This window comes from Triturus cristatus, chromosome 3_1 (genome assembly GCF_964204655.1).
Source record: "Triturus cristatus chromosome 3_1, aTriCri1.1, whole genome shotgun sequence".
Lineage (NCBI taxonomy): Eukaryota > Metazoa > Chordata > Amphibia > Caudata > Salamandridae > Triturus > Triturus cristatus.
The window spans coordinates 723,020,343-723,045,288 of record NC_140583.1 but is presented as its reverse complement, the minus strand read 5'-3'; the positions used below and the strand labels follow the sequence as shown (position 1 = coordinate 723,045,288).

General features: G+C 47.5%; 1 protein-coding gene across 5 annotated transcripts in view; it reads left to right on the top strand.

Moving 5' to 3' along the window:
• The window catches only part of CDHR5 (cadherin related family member 5), a 342,674-nt gene that overhangs the window by 296,195 nt on the left and 21,533 nt on the right, over positions 1-24,946 (top strand). Inside the window, exons 13-14 of one of the 5 annotated variants that reach the window (XM_085644840.1) lie at positions 19,333-19,602; positions 19,975-20,097. The exons of 1 other annotated variant lie outside the window; for it this stretch is intronic. In XM_085644840.1, coding sequence (XP_085500966.1) covers positions 19,333-19,602; positions 19,975-20,097 — 393 coding nt within the window. Of the gene's footprint in view, positions 1-19,332; positions 20,098-24,946 lie in introns of all 5 variants that reach the window. 3 more of the 5 variants (XM_085644839.1, XM_085644838.1, XM_085644841.1) reach the window with 3 other exon arrangements.

The window sequence follows — 24,946 nt, the reverse complement described above, 5'->3', positions numbered from 1 at the left end:
TCAATTTATTGTTATGTTGGTCATTTTACTGTTTTCTTTTTGTAAACTTTCCTAATGTTGCATGAATTTTATATTTTCTAGCTTTGGATATGATTTTCATTTATGTAAAAGAAGAGTGGTTATCATTGTTCTAGTCCGAGTATAATGTAAACATTCTAACTAAAGAAGTGTGTAATGTAAACACTGATCATGTTTATTAAATATATTACCTTTAAGTAAAAAAGTACGTGATTCATTCAACCACCCCTTTGATTTATACGTTTAGAAAGTGGGCATTTCGTTTTGTGCTTATGAGTCTTTGTGCTTTGCAGCCTACTCCAATCCATATCTAGGGTAGAGTGACAGCTGGGCTTGTGCATACGTTCCAGACAGCCAACACACAGAAAGGGTTGGGTGAAACAAGGTTGCATCTGCATTCATCTGCATACTGAATGGTCTTCCTGGGGTGTGGGAGAGCGAGGGGTGTTGACCCTTTATATTTGTAAAGGCTGGGCCCTGCCCCCACACAAAGGATTTGTTTATCCCCCTACTGATGTCTGGAGCCAGAGCTGGGATTGAATGGGGGTGTTGTGCACTTCTAAAAGTTATTTTGAAGTTACCGCCACATCAAAGACATTTTGAGTATAAGTACAAGGACTCTGACCCCATTTATTTATTTACTTATCAAAAGTTTTATATAGTGCTATCTAGACCCGGGGGTATCAGAGCACTTAACATAATCAGGAGCCAGGTACAAACAATCTTAAGCTAATGTACAAACAGCAATAAATACACTTGGAAAAAATTAGGCAATGCGGGTGGAATACACTATGTACACAGACAGCTGCCAGGCCCTGAAGGCCGTTAATGCTTAATTGCTAGTCACCGTTTAAGAGTCCAGTAGGAGAACGGACATTCAAGGTAAAAAGGGGCAAAAAAGAAGTAAACAGTCATCTGTTTAACATGTCAGATAGAAAGACTGATAGGACCAAGATTGAGAATTGTTCAAGTGTACCAGTATTTCTTGAAGAGCAGGCGTTTAAGGTCTCTTTTGAAGCCAGAGAAGGAAGGGTTGCATCGTAAGTCCTTCTGTAGAGAGTTGCATATGCTGGAGCGTTACTCGAGAACAGGCGAGCCTGGGAAGATTTCTTTTTTAGTTTGGGAGAAAAAGAAGAAGTATGTTGGAGCTTCTCAATGCTCTGGTTATTCCTGATTTAATGAGTTTGTTGTCTAAGTGTTCAGGGGTGTGTGAGTGAATGACTTTGTGGGTGATACAGGCAGTCTTGAAATTGCATCTTCCTTCTATAGGAAGACATTTGAGGGTCTTGAGTGCAGGCGTGATGTGCTCAAATTGTTTAATATCTGTTATGAGCCTGGCTGCCATGTTTAGTACAGATCTGAGGAGAGCGAGGTGCAATTCCGGGGTCCCTGTGATGATAGCATTCCCGTAGTCAAGTTTGGAGAGGACCAGAGATTTAACGACACATTTGAAGTCATCCGAGGGAATGAATGGTTTGATTTTTTTTAAGGTGTTTAAGTGTGTACATCGCTCCTTTGGCTGAGTTTCTGGGGATTTAGCCGAATTGGAAAGAGTGAGAGTACAGTTTAGAGCCATCAGGTTGTTGATCCAGTCTTTGATAGGAAGGTGATTACTTTTGGCGTAGAACAGGATAGTTTCTGTTTTGGTGGGATTTAATTTTAGATGGTTAGCATTAAACCACGATTGTATATTACACAGTGTGACATTGAGATGACGGATGTCACTGGGGGATTTAATTTTGTAGTAGAGTTGTGTGTCATCTGCATAGAGGTGGAATTTGATTCCAGTTTGCTTCAAGATGATAGAAACCCCATGTTTTTAGACACTGAATGGGACTTCTAACCATATGCTGCTGGATCTACATTCTGCACCTTGCCAGGAGGAACTAGTGGACTGTCAGGAGAAACCACCACTTGGACTTTGCTCTTTTGTGCTGACCTGCTAAGAAGGATTGCCTCTTCACCTACAAAGGACCCTGTGTGCTGGACTGCTGCCTGCACTCCTGCTTTGGTGCCACCAGTGATCTCCCAGGGCTTTGTGGCCTGCCCTGTGTTATTGAAAACTTAGCGCGTGGTGAGCGCTTCACTTTTGGACAGTGCATATGGAACGCTTTATCATTCCTGCCTGAGATTTGGGCTTGGGTTAGAAGATTCCGCAGAGGAGGGAGTGTCAGGTGTCTGGCTCTGCATGTGCCCCTAGGGGGTGGACTGTTGTGTCACCTTTGTGAATTGCGATGCACTAGCAGTGTGAGCACGAGTCCACGAGCCGCCTTGGATCCCTGATCCTAGCCCAGTGGAGGCGTCGCCCGGAGTAATAAAGGAGACTCCCACCGACATTTCTGCCCCCCGGATTACTGCCGTGTGGTTTGCCAAGTGAACTCCTAAATCTGGTGACCCAGGCCCGTTCTGAGGCATGCCAACACTTCTACGATGTCTTGTTTATTTACAACCACCGCTCCTAAGAGCACTAGTGCAATAACGGCGGGCGGTCAATGATTTTGAGCTGCAGTGCCGAGTTGAGGCACCCCTGGGTCATTGCTCACCCCACGAGATACCCTCCAGCGCGCACTACCGCCACACTATGTTCGCTCCTTATCAGCATTTGCTGCAGCCGTGCGTGGGCAGGAACAACGTTCCGGGAGGGCTTGAAGGACTTCAAACGCACTACCTCTCAACACGGGTTTGTGGGAGACTGCAGGGGTGCAGTCACAGGCAGATGCCTTTTCATTATTCCACTTGCGAGGGACCTAGCAAGTTCTTCCTGTCACTATGGAATGTGTGTGTGCCCTCCCCCTCTTCTCTTGTGGCCATACCCTTGTGGAGCACTCACAACTCAGCTTGCAGGACATAAAGGTATCCTCGACGGAGGTCCCATTCCTGCTGAGTCCATCATTACCGTATTGAGTGCAATAGGTGCACCGGTGCCTCTTGGCCCCATACTTTGAGTTTTGTTTACCGTAGAGTACCTAAAAGAAGCACAGATGCACTGTGACCTACATATGTAGGGTGATGTTGGTTAATGTACATATTCTAACCTTTATATACTGCATTACTGCCCTGAATGTATAAGATGGGTCGTTTTGCCCTGCCTCGTCAGGATAACAAGTTTTACTTCAGGTTCAGCCTAATATGCACAGTAACGTTGTTTTTGTAACATGTGTCACAGAGAAGCCTTTCTTTCATTGCACACATTGTGATGTTTTATTGACCCTTGCCTAGTTGGCAAAGTGATCACTGATTTATAATGTTTGGAAAATGGCAAAGTCGGCAAAGTGATTATTGGTTTATGTGGTTTTGGTCTATGATTATATGCAATTTAGAAACTTATTTTTATATAATACTGTGTGGAGTTTCTTTCGTGGTGTATTTATTGTATCACTGGTGTGAGTGTGTTGTGTAAATGCTTTACACATTGCCTCTGGTATAAGCCTGACTGCTCTGCCAAGCTACCAAGGGGGTGAGCAGGAGCTATCTTTGGTGTGCATCTCCTTTACCCTGACTAGAGCGGTGGGTTCTGCCTGGCTTAGGTGCATACCCTAGCCAACCAGAAAACCCAATTTCTAACACTGCTCATCTGCAAACTCTTTAATTCTGTCAGTCTTTCAACTGTCTCTGCATTACTACTGTGTTCTTTACCTATATATGTATTGCTTATGAAAACTCTATACATGCACTCCTTTTGTGTATCCATGCACTGTGTATGTGCACTCTATCCATGAATTTTTTATGTGCATAATTTATAAAAGAAAGAGATCCGGTGGCCGAAGCTATGCTCAGAACACCGCGGTCCGTGCAATTAAACGTCCTCATGCCTCTTTAATCCACTACCAGACATGCCTTGCCTGTTTATCTCATTCATGCAGGTTCCTGCTTTCTCCCTTTGTGACGGTTTTTCTGTCTTTCTCTTCCTCCCTTGTTCTGATTTGTGTTTCCCCACTTTTGTTCTTGGTAAATATCTGATGCGGAAAAATAAGTGCAGGTCCCTAAAAATAAGTTTTTAAAGTAATTTCTGAGATACCGCAGGAATTGTTCTTCTACATCGGACTACCTGCGGCAATCGGAAGTTTTGAGCGAGAAATTGGCCCAACGCGCTTATCCCAAGAGAGTCATCACCAGAGCTCGTAAGAGGGCCCACAATACACCTAGGGAGGCTCTGCTTGAGAGAAGTCAAAAGGAATCACAAGAGAGTCTGCCCGTAGTCTTGACGTTTGACCCTCTGTCTAGCAAGATCAGACAGATAATAAAGAAACACTGGTCACTGCTGTCAACCAGCAATTTTCAGATGCCTCAGCCCAGATTTGCGTTTAAAAGGACGCAAAGCTTGAAGGATAGACTAGTGCACACGAGACCTGTTCATGACAAGAAGAGTGTGAGCCTTCCCCCAGGACACCATCCCTGTGGTGGATGTTCGGTGTGTGGGCTGACGGAGAAAACAACTGAAATCACACTAGGTAGTGGGAGAACCTGGTTCCTTCGTCAGTTCACTAATTGTAACACGTGTCATGTAATATACAGACTTACATGCCCTTGTGGTTTACACTATATTGGTTTAAAATCTAGAAAGGTCAAGGTACGCATACAAGAGCATCTAAGCACGATCAGGGCAGGCAAGCTCACTACACGCCTGGTACAACATTACCATGACCAGCAACACCACTTTAAATCATTAAAGTGGGTTATTCTGGAGAAGGTTTTTGGTGATGCTGGTGACATAGACAAAAGACTGGCAGTGAAGGAAGCTCGCTGGATCTACTCAGAGAAGGGGGACACTATTGGTCTGAATGACCAAATTGAGTGGAACAAAGTGAGTAGATAGGTGGTCCACTGTAATTCCTTTATAATACCAAGAGAACATGATCTAACTGCTTGTGTTGACCCCTGCCTATCTACGTGTGGTGTATCGATTTCAGCATAACACACAATAGGTTTAACCTTATCAGTCGATGAAATTAACTTGGGGATCACTACCTATCACATCGGGGGTCTTCCCTGTTCCATGGTCGCTGGGGAGGCGGTGATGTCTATCTTGAGGCAGCTCCTTCTTTCTACTCGCTTAGATGTCGTTTTGGCCTCTGCCGGGTTGTTGAGCTTGATCTAGAGTTGTGTGATTGGCGTATGTAGGGACTTTGAATGTCCGAAATTGGATTTAACTATATTCGTCATTGGGACCAAACACAGTGCTAAGATGGCCGCCACATCCTCCCACACAGAGGTAGCGCATTGACTCATAAAACACACCTAGATCGCTTGAGTTTTTAGCCTAAATATCTAGTCTGATTTGGAATGGCAAAGACTGTCGGTTCTATGGACTTTTAAAACCCTAAAATGGGGTCCATGTGTAGGATTCAATAGGACTAGACACAGTGCTAAGATGGCCGCCGCACTCCCCAACACTGCTTAGACTCGAGACTGATAACTTTGGAGTCTCGCGAGATGGGATTTGTGATTGTTTGTAAGCAGACGTGGGTGGGCGGCAACTCGTTCCAGTGTTGAGTTACCGCCCGTGTGTAAAGATATACGGTAAGCAGGGGTTGTAAGGGACGCTGAGAGGCTGTCGCTCGTATATCGAGCGTTGCACGGTTGCTTCAGTGTGCAGAATTTTAGGTTGCCGTGAGCGTGGCACGAGCTGTGTTCAGCGGTTTGAGGCTGTTTGAGGGCATAAGAGCACCGGGAGACCTGCAGGTCTTCTGCAGCCATAGGACCGGTGTGTGACTCGTCATCATGGTGATGATGACGTGTTTTCCGTGTAGTCTACATCCTTGTGGGTGAGCATTTTTGAAAGCCTTAGGAACAATGTGACAACAACGTTGACAGGGCTTGACTGTATTGGTAGTTACTTGAGCTTTTGCATGTTGGCCGAGCTCTGATGAAAACCAGCAGTGACTTTGTGAAGATTGATGGTAATTATAAGGGCTGGTGATGTGCTCGTTTTTAGCGCAACCCTGTGTTGATTTAAGCACTGACACAGGTGGAACATCTCTGCATCATAAGATGGAGTGTGATGACATAAACATTAGGGACTGCTCCCTGTCAGTTGCATATGATTTATATACTCTTTTCACAGATGCAGGCACTAGCAACGGTTGTGCTTTGCTGAACAGGGAGGCGAAAGTAAACAGGTTAAACGCCCCTGTGACTGGTTGGTGGCTGGTATGTGGGCCCATAGCTCCAACTAGGTAATGGACCTGAGTTCATAATCCTGGAATTTTTTCTGTGATGCACTGTGAATATACCTCCCGATGAACTAACTATGCTGTATGTTGTTTCTTTGTGTTTGTCAGTCCTTTTTATTGGTATGTGTCCAGGGAGGTGATCTTTGACCTCTTTTCGTCCTGATGAATTTGCCACAAAATAACTGGCAATGAAACATGTTGGCCGTCATTAACAAGGTATTCAACATGCTGTGTTTTTAAACAGCGGGATAGATTCCTAACAAGAATAAAAAATACATTTGAGAGTCTAACCCCTTCTCTGTCTTCGTTGGCACAGTCTTTGTGTTCTTGTCTTCACAATACACATTTTTTCGTTATGTGTGTTTTTCTTTGCACTGGACACTGCACATCTTTCCTAAGAGAAAGTTACCAATGATGAAATAGACGTGGGCAAGCTGGTGAGAACCAACCAGTAGCTCCTCTGGTGGTGCGCACGTGAGGTACTTTCTCTTTCTTTACACATTTTTTCACCTACTTTTTTCTATTACTGAGGGTGTGTGTAGAGCGAATTAAGTTGTTTAATTAACCTGTGGACTGACTTTACACCTCCTTGTTTTCCCTTTCTCTGTTGACTTTAAAAACATTTTTTTAAATACTTGTAGCACACTGGATGGGGTTATACTGTATGATACAATGAGTACTGGAGGTTTTTGAAAAGATCAAATAAACCTTTGCTACTTGGTGCCAGTTCTTTTGTGTTGAAACCCTAAAAATAAGTGCCAGTGGCCCCACCAGCAACCACAGGCTCAAATTATAGCATTGCATGCGCTGCTGATGTCCACTGTATCCATGCACTGCTTATGTGCATCCTGTCCACGCACTGCTTAGGTGCACAGTATCCATGTCCTGTCAATGTGCACTGTTCCCATGCACCGCTTATGTGCACTGTATCCATGCACTGCTCCGGTGTGCAGTGTCCATGCCCTGCTTATGTGTACTGTATCCATGCACTGTCCATGTGAACTGTGCCCATGCGCTGTTTATGTGCACTGTATCCATCCACTGCTTATGTGCACTGTATCCATGCGCTGCTCAGGTGCACAGTGCTTATGCACTGTTTATGTTCACAGTATTTGTACTTCTATGTTCTGGTTGTGCACTCCTTATGTGTGATCCATGCATTGCTTGTGTTTATTAATGTGCTGCTTATGGACACTGTATCCATGCTCTCCTTGTGTAATACTGTATCCATGCACTGCTTATATGCACTGTATTCATTTTTTTTTTTTTTTGTTTAAATATCTTTATTAGGGTTTTTTTTTTTTGTTCCAAAAAATTTCCCCATTTGCTCATGGTACATATCATAACAGTTCTTCAGAAAACAAAGATTAAATAAGAGCAATGTTTCCAAATATACATTGCATTTTTGCGTCAATATTGTTGCGAGTAAACCACTCAGATTATTGCAGATCATAGTACAATGCGTTACAACATACACAATTTTCATCGAGTGACTATCGCTCCTAACACTCCCCTGATCAGCAGACCTACATATCCCTCCACAGTGCTTAATCGCCTGCGGAGAGAGAGGAGTACAGCCAAGTGAGAAGTGAGGGAGCGAAAAAGATGCCAGTGCTACTGAATAACATTTCCTATAGTAGTAAGACCACCCTTATCAGATTGTCATGCGAATGACAAGTGTTGAAAAACAATCTTCAGTGGCCAGTACACCAGGCCGACGAGGGACTGGTGCCAGAGGGAAGTAGGAAGGAGAAAAGCAGATACCCCAACAAATTAAACCTTTTCTATATAAACTATAAACAACAATTAAAAGGCTGCCTTCTAAAGACCATTCTGAAAATCATTGCACTATAGAGTATGGGACTTTTAAATGCAGGAGGTATGGCAGGAGAGGGCACTGGGGCGGAGGTCGAGCGCATGACAGTGCCATGGACCCGCTCCAGGTGCGCAGGTGCCGGGACATAAAAAAAAAAAAAAAAGGGGGGGGGGGGCAGAGGATTACGCTGCGCCAGGCCCACGCCACTAAATGCAACCAGTGAGAGGTGAGTGAATGAAGGTCTCCATGTGTCCGTCTCCCTCCCCCCAGGACCGTCGGTATGTGTCGTATGGGACGACTGCCTAGGTGTGGTAGCCCTCCCCAGTATTCACAGTGTTGAAAGCTGTCAGAAGGGCGTCCCATTGTAGTGCTATGGGATATTTATGGAGCCCCGCCGTCTCTTCCCTATGAAGTGCTGTGCTTTCTGCCTGCGCCCATATCTGGAGTGAGTGCATCCAGCTGATCGTCTCCGGAGGGTTCGCCTGTTTCCACCGTTTCGTAATTAAACGCTTGGCAGTTATTAGTCCTAAATCTCTGAACCGTGATGTGACCCTATTCTTCTTGGTCCTAACATAAGCCCCCAATATGCAGAGCTCCCACGTGGGCGGCAGGGAGGTGCCCGTGCAAAGTGCCAACGCTGAAACAACATTCCTCCAATACAGTCAAAGGGAGGGGCAGGCCCACAACTTATGTAGTAGATCTGCGTCAATCTTATGACAACGCGGGCACTCAGAGGTGGCAATGTTAAAGTATCTATTGATGCTATCGGGAGATAGATACGCTCTCTGTATGATATATGTTTGTATTAGCTTAAATTTAGCATTCCGGGGTATGCATGTAGCACCAGCTAGGATAGTGGTCCATTCCTTATCTGTCCAGGGTCGACCCCTGTCAGCCTCCCAGCGGGCACGAAGAGCCAGCATCGGCTTCAGTGTGTGCGTGAGTAAAGCCGTCACCAGCCAATGCACAATGTGAGAGCCTTCCCCCATGACGTGCAGATATTGCAGCAACAGGTGCATCGGCGGCTCAGACGTCAAATCCTCCAATAGGGCCGAAAGAGTCCGTATGAGAGAAGTGTTGAGAAGAAACTGTCCAGCAGGTAAATCAGTATCCTCTGCTAGCTCCTCAAATGTTAAGAGCGTGCCGTCCCTGTAAAAATCACCCAGAGTGTCTATTCCTGCTGTGTGCCAATGCCGGAGGGCGGTTTCAGAGGTGCTTATTTCACCCCTGGGAGTCCCCAAGAGCGGTATGTTCGGGGCATACGGGAGCGTCGCACGAGTGAGGTACAAGCTCCTTTTATAACATCGATGGGCAATGCCCAGATGAAGCTGTTGTGGACGCGGGGTCCGAGCAGCCGGGTGAAAAAGATTACATATTTGGGCGCGAGTCCACGGCTGCTGCAAAGTCGCCGTGTCTTCAAGGTCAGTGCCATTAAGCCATTTCGTCACCCATTGCAGTTGAGCTGCTATGTAGTACAACTCCAGGTTGGGAACGGCCAGCCCTCCCTGAGAAGTGGGAGCATATAACTTCCACAGTGCGACCCTGGGTCTGCCCTTGTTCCATATGAGGTCTCGGGATAGACGCTCCATGTCACGGAAAGTCTTAGTGGGAACATAAATTGGTAGGTTCGAGAAGTAATACAATAGTTTGGGAAGGATTATCATCTTCAGCAAGGTGACACGGCTCATGACGTTCAACGGGAGCGACTTCCAGAAGTGTACATGCGCGCGTACCGCCAAAATGGCCCTCGTCAGATTACCCTCCATTAAATCATCTGGGTTTCGGTATATCTGAATCCCCAAGTATCGGAAGGTGGTGGGGTACCACGGGAGCCGCGAGCCATTGATGACTACTTCTATTTCTGTTGTTGCCGCACTAAAGGGATACACTCCAGACTTGGCCCAATTTACCCAGAGTCCCGACATTTCCTCAAACATCCTCAGCACATTTGCTATGGACGCAGGTATGGCAGTAACATCACGTACATACAGTAAGAGATCATCAGCATACAGAGACACAGCATGCATCCCATCCCCTAGGCATATGCCCCATTCCTCCCCTCCCCCGCGGAGCAGCATCGCCAGTGGCTCCATAGCAAGAGAGAAGAGTAGCGGGGATAGCAGACATCCCTGCCTCGTCCCCCTCCTCACTGTAATAGGATCAGGCACAATCCTATCAGTCCGGACACGAACAGTAGGGCGTTGATATAGCAGGCTTACCACTGTGAGAAAGAGGTCGCCTAGTTCATATTTGCGTAATACCGCCGCTAAATAGGGCCACTCCAAGGAGTCGAACGCCTTTTCCAGATCCAATACCAGGCATCCGGAACGGGGCCATCCCTATGCCGCATACTGCTGTATCCTAAAAAATCTACGGAGGTTTAGTGAGGTGCTTCTAGCCGGTACAAAACCATTCTGGTCGGGGTGCACCAATGAGCGTACTAAGGGCGAAAGACGCTTGGCGAGGAGAGATGCAAATATTTTATAGACCGTGTTAAGTAGTGCCAGCGGGCGATATGATTCTAGCAGTTCAGGGTTTTTGTCAGGCTTGGGGAGAGACACAAGCAGAGCCTCGTTCTGCGTGTCAGTGAGCGCTGATTCATCCAACGCCGATTCGTACACCTGCAGCAGTCGCTGCACCAATATATGAGCATAAGCTTTATAAAATTCTGTTGGCAGGCCGTCCGGTCCTGGCGACTTCCCATTTGCCAGGCAGAAGATACTGTCCTGTATCTCCTCTGCAAGGAGAGGATCATTCAATTCCCCCCCTGTGCGCGCGTGTGCGTTGGCAGGACCAACTCATCTAAATAGAGCTGTAACTCCTGAGGCATGACCTGCATGCGAGACCTATACAATCCCTGATAATAAGCCACAAACGTATCGTGGATTTCCCGCTGCGTGTATACCAGGCCCCCAGCTGCCGTTCTCACGGACGTGACAGGTGTCTGCACCGCATTCTGACGTATCAGCCAGGTGAGTAATTTCCCAGCCTTATCCCCCATGTGATGTGTGCGTGCCGAGTGCGCAGCATAATTGAGACATCGTAATCTCTCCAGGAGCCTGGCATGCTTCTCCCTGTAGCTATCAAGTCGGCATCGGGCCCTCCCAGTGCAACCTGCTCCGCCGTCGCCAACTTTCTTTCTAAAGTTGTGAGTTCTTTCTCCAGCTGCGCCCTAATGCCTGCCTGCGTGCCTAAACAGTGACCGCGGACTACTGTCTTAAGGGCATCCCACTCAAGCAGGGGCGAAGAAGCCGTGCCGGCATATTCTTCAAAATACAGCGCCATGGTCCTGGCCAGGAGGTCACGAAAGGGTGCATCAAGCAGGACATCTGACTGAAGGTGCCACATAGGTATCGGCGGCACCATAGCATCCCTTTGCAGTTCCACCATGTGCGGGTTATGATCAGAGTGTGTGCGTCCCATATAATGGAAGCCAGAAACACTCGGCAGTAGATCAGTGGACACCATAATACGATCCAGTCGTACATGAAGGCCATGTGCTCCCCAGTAATAAGAATATACCCTATCATGTGGGTGATGATGGCGCCATACGTCAGAAAGACTCCAATCTATGGCCCATTGATTCAGCGCCTTCGCAGCTGCATATGTAGCCATGCCAGACAAGGGAGGGAAGGAGCGATCCAGCGACACATCCATGACGCAGTTGTAGTCCCCACCCAGGATCATGGGGATATCATGCCAATTAGCTAGTTTAAGAGAGATCGCTTCCAGGAAGGCCGCCTGCTCCGTGTTGGGCGCATACAGTGACGCAATCAGAACCTGCCTCCCGTCCAGGACACCCCGGATCACAACATACCTGCCCTCCGCATCTATGCAAGAGTCCAGCACTCGAAAGGGGGTCCCCGGCCTGACCCACACCAGCACCCCACGCGCATATGCAGAGTATCCCATCGCATACAGTTGACGCCTCCATCTCCTATGCAGCCGAGATACTTCCGACTTCTGTAAATGTGTTTCTTGCAATAGTGCAATTTGAATGTGATGCCGCTTCAGGTAGGAGTAAATAAGGTAGCGACGCGATGGACTATGGATACCTCTCACATTCCATGTGCCAATCTTGATGGGTGCCATATCGTCTGAAGGGTAGGGGCAGACGCGGGCCAAGCCGGCCCAGAAATGGGGTGAGCGGGGGGATGTACATGTGTGTGGGTCCAGAAGTCACGCCCCAGTGCTGAGCAGTGCCCCAGGCGTCCTTCCCCAAAATGCAATGTGTGGCGGTCAGGGCAGCAAAACAATTAACAACAAAATTAAGTGATAGAACAAAAGAAGAGCAGGGGCTACTACGTGTCTCGCAGCCACTCATGCTGAAGAAAAATACCAAAAGGGCGATTATGCAACAGGCAATCGTCCAAACTACATATGTAGCCATCGTACAATCTACGTCTAGGGGGGGTGAGCTGTGTGCTATATGATAAAATATGTCAAAGGAAAGAAAAGTGTACGTGTCCTCGGGGCCCTCCTGTAACTTGCTAAGTATGGTCCCGCCTGCATCGCGTGCACCGGAGGTACCCGACGGTCTCCCCCAGAGGAAATGTGCATACGTAAGTGGGGCATTTCTGTCACAGGAGAGGTGCGTCCCTGGCCCTGTCACAGATGAGAAAGCAATCGTGAGGGGCATCAGTACAATATAGTGGTAGAGCACGTGACCACCATTACAGAAAGCAGTATATAACAACTCAAAACTTTCAGCCAGATACTTGCGTGTGAAGGCCTAATACATGGAAAGGATTCAGAGGTGCAAAGTAGCATCGACTGTCATCAGGCTATATCATCGGCAGTCTGTGGAGTGACAATCGGCAGTTCACAAGAATCTTGCGTGGTGAGAGGGTCATCCGAGAGGTCTTCGGCTTCGCTGTCCTGTTCTGGCTGGCTGGCGACGGACTCACTCCCCTCCACCTGTTGCCCACTGATGCTCGCCACAGCCTGAAGGGCATCGTGCTGACCTCGCAGCACCTGATCCGGGTCCGGTCCCACCGTCTGCGAGCAGTGCGACTGCCGTGGCTTCCTCAGGCGGGGTCGGCGACGACGGGGAGCTGCGCCGGGGGGTTTGTCTCGCGCACTATCAGGCAGAGGCACATCCCCTGATGGGGAGTAGGTGTCTATCCAACTCTCCGCCTCCTCAGGCGTGGTGAAAAAATGTGTTTTGCTGCTTGCCACCACTCTCAGGCGCACCGGAAACAGCAGAGAATATTTCAGCTCGCATTGCCGGAGGCGCCTCTTCACCGCCATGTAAGAGTGTCTTCGTCGTTGCACTTGGGTCGTTCAGTCGGGAAAGAACATAACTTTGTGATTGTCCACTTGGACATCTCGCATCTTCCTGGTTTCCTGTAAGATGGCGTCCCTGTCCCGGAAGTTCAGCAGCTTGATCAGGAGCGGCCTGGGGTTAGATCCGGTCGGCAGTGGTCGGGTCGGCACCCGATGCACTTTTTCCACCACAAAGTACGGGGATAGGGTCCCTTCCGGTAGGAGTTTGCGGAGCCATGACTCCACATAATCGACAGGGTTTCTCCCCTCCTTCCCCTCCGGCAATCCCGCTACTCGGACATTACTGCGCCGGGCCCTCCCTTCCGCATCCTCCGCCCTGTCTTCAAGAAACTCCACCCTATTAAGAAGCTGTTGCATGTGCTTATCGGCTGCCTGCACGCTGGGAGATATCTCCGCCATCTTGGTTTCCAGCGTTTCCGTGCGGTCCACCAATTTGCGATGGTCTGCATGGAGAAGCGTGAGATCAATAACTGCCTTATCAATTTTGCCTTCCAGAGCGGCACGGGTGTGGTTCAGGGTTTCCCCCAGCTTCTCCACAGCGGCCAGGACCGCGTCAAGCTTGCCAGACATGGCAGCGGGGGACTCTGCGTCCGCCATCCTACCCGTCGTGGCACGCGGAGGGGCCAAGGCATCAGGCACGTTTACTTTGCCCCGTCTGCCCCGCGACATTGATCCAGGTGCATCCACGGCTCACTCCGGACGCGTCAGTGCCGCAACATCAGGGGGCCGCCGCTCCGGATGCCCACCAGTCACTCAAACTCCTGCAGTTAATTCAGCCTCCGGGGCAGGGCTCAGGGACCAGGGCAGCGCCACGGGGGCCAGCGCACACGTGCTCCACCAGATGCCCCTTCAATCACCGTCCAGGCTGCAGGAACCCCCACTTCTGCAGGGCGACTACCAAACATCAGGGGTCTGCATCCGCCCCACTCACAGCCAGGGTCCAGCACCATCCACCCGCGGCCGCCCGCACCTCCGCTACCGCCAGGTCCGAGGAAGCCCACTTCGTTCCAGTGATAAGGGGGCCAGCCACCGCCACCCACGAAGCCGCAACGCAGGTCTGGCTCGGTGCCTCGAAGGCTCGCCGTCTTCTTACCAGTTCTTCCGCGGGAGAGCGGGACGGCAGTCTGTTCCAGTATACAGGTCCGTAGGTCACCAGTAGCAGCCCCCCCCCAGCAGCGGCGGGTGACCGCACCCGGCGCAGGTTCGGCCTCCGGTCGCGGGTGCTTCAAGCCACGAGGCCCAGTGGGTGGAGACGATCCTCAGGCCAGCGTGGTTGCACTCGCCGGCTCGCCAGCTCCGCACCGGGCCCCAGGACAGATAGTAGGTCCCGTCGCAGCCCCTCCAGCAGCGGCGGGTGGCGGCCGGCCGAGCCCGGCGTAGGTTCGGCCTCCGGCCGCGGGTGCTACAAGCCGCGAGGCCCAGTTGGCGGAGACAATCCCCAGACCAGCGTGATTGCGCTCGCCAGCTCGCCAGCTCCTCACCGGGCCCCAGGACAGGTAGTAGGTCCCGGCGCGGCGGGCATCACGCAATCGCTCCAAATTTGTCCTCGGAGCCGCAGGCGGTGTTCAGCAGCCCTCGAGGGAAGTTTCACCCCCCACAGGACCGCTCTTACAGAGGATAATGGCCATTTCGGAGAGCCGCCGCCGGAGCTTCACTCGAACACGTCCTCCGCCATAGCCAGCTTAGCCACGCCCCCATATGCACTGTATTCATACGCTACTTTGAGGCCCTATATAGGTAAACATAGATTTTATGACCACAATCAATGTACTACTTTTGTGTCTTGCATTTTTCCCTTTGTGTATGTCCTGCATTTTCCACACACTTAATGCATGTGGCTATGCTCTCCTTACTTGCCTTTACCTGAGCAGTGTATCTATGCATTGCTCTCTTGTCTACTATCTATGTTCTAACTTTATATGCTTCATCTGTGTCCTATACCCATGTGCTGCTTTAATGTTTGCTGTGTTGGAAATGGCCCTTTTTGCAATGCTACCCAAACTTTTTTGCCTTCCTCCTTCTATGTTTCCTACCTCTTTTTTTCGCTTTAGGACTCTGAACACTTTACCACTGCTAACCAGTGTTATAGTGCATGTGCTCTCTTCTCTAAACATGGTATAATTTGTCATATTTAGTTTTCTCGTAGGTCCCTTGTAAAGTGGTATACCATAAACTCAGGGCTTGTAATCTAAATGCTACTATTGGGCCTGCTGCACTGGTTGTGTCACCCACACAAGTAGTCTTGCAAACCTGCTTAAGATCTGCCATTACAAAGCCTGTGTGTGCAGTTTACTGCCACTTTGACTTGGCATTTAAAACCACTTGCCAAGCCTCAAACTCCCCTTTTATTACACAAGTCTCCACTAAGGTAGAAATTAGATAGCCCGACAAGCAGGGTGCTGTGTAACTAAAAGGTAGGACATCTACTTTTAAGTTTTGCATGTCCTGGTAGTGACAAACAACTAACTTCGTTTTTCACTGCTGTGAGGCCTACTCCTCTCATAGACTGGCATTGGGAATTCCTTAAAAAACTTTTAAGTAGTAATTCCGGATTAGAAAGGAGTAGCTGCATCATGTTTCACATCTTTGGAATGCTAGTGATAAATCCTCTCTATTGGGAAAGTTGGATTTAACATTACTATTTTAAAAATGCCACTTTTAGAAAGCGGGTTTTTCTCTGCTCTTAAATTTGGTCTGTGTGCCTGCAACCTCGCTCCAATACACTTCTGGGCTGGGTGACAGCTACACTTTGTGTATTCCCTTTAGACAGCCACAAACACAGGAAGGGTGGGTGTGACAGAGGACTCATATGCGTTCATCTGCATTCTGACAGCCTTCCTGGGCAGGGAGGATGAGAGGGAGCTCACACCTACATCTGAATAGACTGTGTCCTGTCCCCCCACAAAGGACTGATTACCCCCCACAGATCGCCTGGCAGAAAGGGCTGGGATGAAAGGGGGACCTGTGCACTTCAAGGAGCTGCTTTGAAGTCACCCCCACTTCAAAGGTACATTTGGGTATAAGTACTGGGGCTGTGACCCTACCAAAACAGTACACAACTGGACCTGGGAAGGACTCTGCAGGAGTAAAGACTGCCGTGCTGTAAGGATTGCCACTTTGCCTGGACTGACTGTTCTGAAGAACTGCTTCTCTGCTTTGAAGAGCTGCCCTGCTGCCTGCTGATCTCTGCCCTGCTGAGTACAAGGTCTGGACCCATCTCACTTGAATCCAGAGTGACTCCAAGGGCTTGCCTTGTGTTTTCTGAAGTCTCAGGGACACAAAAGACTTCTTCCAATTCTTCTGATGCTGCTGGTCTATGCCATCTGTGCGTCCTACCTTGCCTAAGGTGCCCCCTCCAGTCCTAGGCCTCAGAAGTGGGTTCTGCAGCTAATTTCCTACGCAAGCAGCGCATCGTCATCACTGCGCCGCTCGGAACCAATGCATTGCCGATCGATGTTGACGCAGAGGCTATTTAATGACAGTGGATCCACAGCCTGCACTGCCTGACGATGACGCTCTGTGTAGCTCGATGATGATGCATTGCCTGTATTTCAGCAGAGCTCGATGACGAGACAGTGACCGACTGCGCGGAAAAGATTGATGTATTGTGCCCTTGACATCGTGACTTTGCTCCATCTAAGGTACTTTCCCAGTGAACCCTGCGTGGGTTCTGTAGCCCGTCAGCCTGAATTTTGGATTTTCACTGGACCCTTGCGACCTCAAGTAACCTTTTAACTGCTAGTGACCTTTAAGCACCGTTTTGCATTTACTCTTTAAACAATCATATATTAAGTTCTACTTATTGGATTTGTGTTGTTTTGGTCTTATTTTGCTCAGATAAATATTCTCTATTTTTCTAAACCTGTGTGGAGTCTTTTTGCAGTGTCCTCATTGTGTTACTGTGTGTGTGTGTGTTGCACAAAGTCTTTACATATTGTCTTTAGATACGCCTAACTGCTCTGTGCCAAGCTACCAGAGGATGAGCACTGGTTATATTTTAGTGTGTATCTAGCTTACCCTGACTAGAGTGGTGGTTCCTGCCCGGCCTAGGTGCATACCTCAGCCAACCACAAATGCCATTTCTAGCAGGCTGTCTACCTGCGCCTTTCATGTGTATCTGTATCTTGTATCTATCAGCTGTTTTTGTGTATTGATGCAGTGCATGAAGGAATTGTGTACATGTGTCCATAGCCTTCGTTCTAGCACATTGTCTGCAAGCCTCTTTCACATACTTGGGCTGCAGCTGCTGTACCCTATCAGTACACACTGTTTTCATGGCCATTGAGGATGCGCTGTTTTTATGAACTGTATCAATGCCCTGAACACCTCTTTTATATCAGAACTCAGCTGTGATCACCCGTATCTCTGCTTGGTGCCTATGCACTTTGCTAATCCTATACATATTAAACCTCCTGTGTACTTTATCTAATCACTATTTCAGTGGCATGTTTTCTCTGCCTCAGTGCACTATTTTCATCTCCTATACACAATTTATGTTATGGAGCACAGTTATGTAGTGCAGGCCAGACCCAAGGCATTGATGCGCTGTAGAGAACAGAAACAAATAGTATCAACTAAAACAGTGCATAAAACAGATATAACTTTATAAAACCAGGCAATGCAAAGGAAACTGAAAGTTAAAAAGGAGAGGTTTCATCGTTAGGAATACTAAATAATTGGGTGCATTTGGGATGCTGTAAAGGAAAGAATTCATGATGGAAGTGGACTCACCAGGGAATACTGGGATAGTATTCTGTGTAGGTGGTACTTGGGCATAACCAGTCTGAAGACAGACTAAGTACAAAAGAAGCGGAAACAATCTAATATATGAGTTTAGCGGGAAGATATTGAGGCTATATGAGGTCAGTTGCTTTGCAGAATAGACAATCTAGGTTGAAAAGCACAGTAGTTCCACAGGGAACCATTAATGTTTAGGTAGGAAGGGTGTCACATGCCTGAATTTAAGATCAATTTTTTAGGTCGACTATGTAGTTTAAAAATCTCTGGAGGCATCATTCTTACAATCAGTTCACCCAAGTCCAGATTTAAGTCACCCAGAAGGAGACATGCTTTAGTTTTATACAGTTAGTCAGTAATCAAACTTGTAAGATGTTCAAGAATCAGTGGGGTGTTTTCTGAAGGTTGGCAAAACATTTAAGACACATTTTAAAATCTATTTCTATGCAATACTTTTATGCCCATATTTTTGCTCAGATTACTTGCATATCTCTGAGCACTTCTATGCCATATAACGTTGCACTTCTTGCATATTTTATGCCGCTGCATTTATTTTATCATATGTAGCTAAACAAAGCTTTTTCAATCTATGCATTCATCTATGCCCTATAACTCTGAACGTTCAACCTTCAGGCATAGTGTTTATATTCCTTTTATGTCTTGTATTTGGGTGATGTACCTATGCACTGCTTTTATGACCTTTACCTATTCACTTTTTCTGTCTTATTTTTATGCTCTTTGTTAATGTCCGTAGGAGTGCTATTCATTTATGCACTGTACCTACGCTATGCTTTTATTACCATTGCCCAGGCACTTCTCGCATGGGGTGTAATGATTTCAAGCTCTGTGTCTCTACACTGCTTTTATTCCAAATATATATGCACTGTTTTTTTGCCCTTTACCTTTGTACAATTCACAGAATCACTACATATGCAGTTTCCCAATTTGAATCTATGTTGCAACATTTCCATGTCCTATTACCTTCCCCCTGCTTTAGTTCTCTCAAGACGTTTCATGTTTTTGTTGACCCTTCCATTTAACCCACACAAACACAGCCAGACTCCGAAAAAGAAAATACCTCACCCTCTGTCTTTGTTGGATTGGAGGAGCAGATGGGTCAAAGGTTTCCACTGAGGTCAACAGAGGTTTGGGTGTGAAAAGGTTCTTCTAGATGGAATATAAAAGAATGAATGTATCAAATGAGAAACAATATTTGCAAATTGTCTAAAGTAGCAATTGTCCAGCAGACCAATACTAATATTTTACTAACCATGTCATCTGGTGTGTCTGTTGGGTCTCTAGGTGCTGAAACAACAACAGTTGCTCTCACCACCGTAGCATCCACTCCTGGTGGAGGGACATCCACTCAGTTGCCATCCGTTTTGACTTCATCAGCTCTTTTACCTGGCACAGTCACCAGAACTACAGTGAAGACCCTAGAAACAACTACCAGGTCTTCTCACATAGGAAGCAGTACAACTGGGATAACAAACAGGCCATCAGGAACTTTGCCACAAACCACAACAGTATCTACAACTAGTGCTTCAGGCACCCCAGGGAAGCCTCCTACAGGTAATCCTTCAGTTACTACTTCACGTGTTACTCCGCCTGTACCCTCGCTTTTTCCAACAAGATCTACTTCTTCAGCACTTCCTGCTGCTTCCACAACCAGCAAACAAACTGTAACAGCAAACAAGCCTACAGCAAGTGGGACAACACAAATTACATCTTCAGCTTCTGTTGGACCTCCAGGTTCTCAGACAACAAAGCCTTCACACACAGGAACAGTTATTACAACAAGTAAGACAACAAGATTTACTCTTTCACCTTCTATCGGACCGCCAGCTTCCAAGACCACCACCACTGCTAGTCCAGGAACAGGAACAGGCTCTACTACAAGGAGCATGACAACTATTACTGTTCCCATTTCTTTTACACCTCCAGGTTCAGGAACCACCAAACCATCTACGTCTAGAACAGGACCTACAGCAAGCATAACAACAAAATATGTAACAACTCCTGCTGGAGAATCTCCAGGTTCTGGAACCATGAAACCTACCATACCAGGTACAAACCCTTCTCCTTTTACAACAACTAATGGCACACACACCAAAACTACTGCCTCTAGTGTCCCTAAACCTACAATGTCACAGACCACAAATCCACCTCAACTTCTGCTGCTGCTTAGTTTAATTTCCAAAAGGCACACCATTCCACCGGTTCACTGACAGGTAGACCAGATATATGATCCTTGTAATATTTTTACTTTCATTTCCTTCATTATCATTTCCATTCTTCTCAAATGCCTTTTCTGTTGATGCTTTTTAAGTTTTCATATCATAGTAAATGAAGTGATATTTACTGGCTGCCGATAGACTGTTGTGCATTTTATGTGGAACTCCTTCAGCAGGACATTTAAAGCTACTCACTTCCAAAACTATTTGTGGTGTGGCGTCATTTGGACTCCTGATCTGGCTTAGCTCAAAGTACTGTAGGGAGTCACCGGAAGTTGTCTATGGTTATTCTCAGTATGGCTTCAAACTATTTTGGCTTTGTTCTGCTTATAATTTGTCTCAAAATATAAAAATTAATTAAACATTTTCTTTCAAGAATTAGTCTCACACCGCGGCATAGCATGTTATGTTATTTTAATAGGATTTATATAGCGCTTAGCTACCCCAGCAATAAGTCTTCCGAGCGCTACACCATCAACATGGAACGTAACGCATGCCAATCAAAGAGGGAGGTGAGAGAACAGAGGAAGCAGCAACAAGATGTGTGAACTGCAATTAGCCAAGTTTCGAGCTGCTTCCTAAAGCTAAGATGATACTAGTTTTCCCTTAAGGGTAGGGGCACATTGACCCTCATTTAAGATAGGGAAGAAATCCAGGAGGGGGTTAATACTAGATATAGCAATTATGCTATTGCACAGGAATACTGCTTGGATATACATGCCACTGAAAAGCTTGTGGAGTGCCTGCTGCTATCCCTCCGGTTCTTGAACTTCTTTTCAACACTGTACATATTAGCAGTGGAGTCGTAATTATCCTTTGATTATACACTCGGATTTTCAACAGCTTTTAGATGACTATGAGATCAAGTTCAAAGTGGTGAGCTGACAATAAAAATGCACACAAAACACATATGGACATGTTATTTCCCATTTTTCAGTATTGGTCTAGCTATTGGTTGCTAGGCGTAGATGAACGCCTGCAACACATGTAGTATGCCCTGGGTAGGTATTGTGCCATGGCCAACTACCTTTAAATGAGACTGTTAGAGTTTCAGTGCAAATAATGAGTTGTAACCTGCAGTAACAATATTATTGCAGTTATGGAGGTAGTATTTTATGACAGTACATCCAAGAGTCCAGGCACACCTGCAGACAGCTTGAAAAAAGATGGAGGAGCAGCAAGACCTTGGCAGACCACGCAGCCCTCAAGACCGCCGTCACCGCATACGACCACCTCATCAGAACCACCAAGACAACTGCCATACAGGAATGCATCAACGCCAATGCACACAACAGCAAAGAACTCTTCACCGTAATCAAAGAATTCGTCAAACCCTGCATTGATACCATAGACATCCCCCCTCCCAAGATCTATGCGACAACCTCGCCACCTTTTTCCACCGAAAGATTTTAGACATCTACGACAGCTACGCAACTCAGGACCCTCCCACTCCGACTGCAACCATGACACATGAAGGCTACAGACCCCAACTACATTGCTCAACAGGACCACCCTCACCGCTGTTGACACCTTAAGGATCATGAAAAACATCCACTCTGGGGCCTCCTCGGACCCCTGCCTCCATCAAATGAGCAGGTGCCACCCTTGCCGCGGAACTCTGCCGCGCCATGAACTGCTCCATCAAATCTAAAGACCTATCTCTCTGCTCTCCTTCCGAGTCAAAGTCATCGAGAAGGCCATCAATGCCCAAATCACAGAATTCATCAAAACAAACCACACCCTTGACTCCTCCCGATCTGGCTTCAGAAGCAACTACAGCACCAAGACTGCACTCCTCGCCGCAACTTACGACATCTGCACTCTCCTCGACCAAGGCAAAACTGCAGCCATCATCCACCTGGACCTCTCTGCCGCCTTCGACACCATCTACCACCACACCCTCTGCACAAGACTCCACGACACCGGCATCTACGGCAAGGTGCTTGAGTGGATCCACTCCTTCACCGGCTGAACCTAGAGAGTCAGGCTCTCACCGTTCTCAAAGCCTACCGAGATCAGCTGCGGAATCTCCCAGGGCTCCTCCCTGAGACCCACCCTCTTCATCATCTACATGGCTCCGCTCACAGCCATTGTCAGAAACCACAGACTCAATGCCGTCCCCTATGCCAACTACACACAGATAATTCTCTCCCTCACCAACAAACCTACAGAACCTAAGTGCAACTTCTTCGACAGGATGAAGGCAGAAGCCGCCTGGATGAAGGAGAGCTTCCTAAAACTCAACTCAAAACAAAAGCGAAGTCCTCATCCTGGGCTCCACCCCTTCCACTTGGGACGACGCCTGGTGGCCAGCAACACTCGGACCCCCCCCCACATCGACCGACCACGCACGCTACCTCAGCATCGACTCCTCTCTCTCTATGAACCACCAAATCAGCACCATATTGTCCTCCTGCTTCCACACACTCCACCTACTCTGAAAGATTTTCAAAATTGATCCCCACCAAGTCCAGGAGAACTGCCACCCAGGCACTCGTCAGCAGGATGCTTGACTACGGCAATGCACACTATGCCTGCACGACCCAAAAACTCCAAAAGAAATTGCAGCACATCCAGAAAGCCTCCGCCAGACTTATCTTGGACATCCCCCATTGAAACCACTTCTCTGGTCACTTGAGAGACCTCCACTGGCTCCCGATCAACAAAGAATCACCTTCAAGCTCCTCATACACGCCTACAAATCACTGCACAACACCGGTCCCAAATACCTAAACAATCGCCTCACCTTCCAAACACTGACCAGACTCCTCCGCTTTGCCCGTTTGGCCCTGGCCACTATCCCACGGATCTGCAAGACATCGGCTGGAGGGAGATTCTGCTCCTACCTCGCCGAGAAGACCTGGAACTCCTTATCTCTGCACCTCAGGCAATCACTGTCACTGCCTCAATTCAGGAACAACCTCAAGACCTAGCTCTTTGATTGAACTGAAGAACCCCTTCCCCCCCCCCCCCCCCCAGCGCCTTGAGACCCTTACTGGTGAGTAGTCGCACTCTATAAGAACCCTGATTGACTTACACTGTGACTCCTTGCAGTATTTACTATTTACTCAGGATCTGTGTTCGTGGCAGAATCGTGAGGCAAACAGTTACTGCATATGTCTGCTATCAAAGCAACACAATAAGTGTTGGCAACTGTGTGATTGGATTATTAGTGGTTACAGTATGTTAATGTCTCGACCTTCCTTCAAACAATTTTGAGTGTTATCATGATGATCTCTTGCAGAGGGTGGGCTTTAACTCTGCCCGGAGGAGCATCTCCGTATCACCACTTGCTGTTTGGTGTATCATTCCACCTCCTATGGAGTGTTTACATTGCATTGCAGCAGGGCGTATTTTACATGTGAAAGTTTCATTGAACTATCACACTTTAAATTGTTTACCTTATATATGCATTGTATAGAGGGAAAACATGTGTTTAATGTTTTCTCTATGGCCAGAGTGTGTTTTTGAATGTTTTAGTCAGGTATTCATGTGTGCGTGTGTATGTGTGTGTGTGTTTTTCCCTATCTTTCCCCTATAGTCTTTCCCATCCACGAATTTCCTATTCCCTTTCCATTTATATTTATTTCCCATTGTTTTTCCCTTTAAGTATATAGCTATTTTCTTCTGTCTCTTATCCATTATTTTTTCTCATCTGTTTTAATATAAAAAAAAACGAATTGACAAAGCCAATAGTTATGCCTATAACAAACTGGCATATGTAAATATAGGAATGCATAGATTGAGCTCATTGCGTCAGCACAAGAAAGAAGACCTATGGGCTTTGCACAGCTTTTAATAAGCCCGGAATCATTTAATGCGAATATTAGCTCTCTACTCACAAACCTGATCATTCACAGAACTTTCTGCTACTCCTTATTAACAAGTCTCGTCTAGTATTCAAAGCATTCAAAGATTGTGGACATTTTCGCAAAGGGACAGAGGGCCTTCTTTAGAGTTTGGCTGACGAGTTACTCCATCACAAACGTGACGGACATCAATTCGACCTTATAACAAGGGCATTATATCCTATGGCACTTGTAATAAGGTAAATAGGATATCAGTCACGTTTCTGATGAAGAACCCATTCTCTGAGCCCCAATCTCACTCTCCAAGGTCACGTGATCGGGATTGAGACCAGCTGAGCTGTTGGTGCAAGCGAGCTAGCAGGCAGGAGCGGTTGCCGGTTGCCGTGCTGAGCTCGCGACTGAAGCCGGGGCCGGAGCGAGCAAGCAGGCAGGAGCAGTTGCTGGTTGCCGAGCTGAGACCTTGCTGAGCTCGCGACTGAAGCCGGAACCGGAGGAAAAAACAAACTCGGGAACTGCCCGATTCCGTTTCCGATCCGATGGAGGCAGTCTGGCAAAGCTCGCAGGAGGAGCGACCGCTTGGAGCTTTAGTCCTTTGCCGTCTGCTGTGCCATGTCTACCTACATTTTGGCTTAATTTTGCTCTGCCCCGCCATTTCTCGTCCTTCTTTTGTTCCACCCTCCTTCCACCTTCTGGCGGCGGGCGTCAGCGTTGGGAGAAGTGAGGAGTGAGGAGTGGAGTGAGGAGTGAGGAGTGGAGTCGGAGCTGGCCCAGAGTGGCAGTGTGGCTGTGGTATCGACGATCAACGAGCAACGAGCTGTGTAACCCTTGGCCTGTCATGTCCTCTTCATTGCGCCCTGTTGTTTAAGTGGGGAG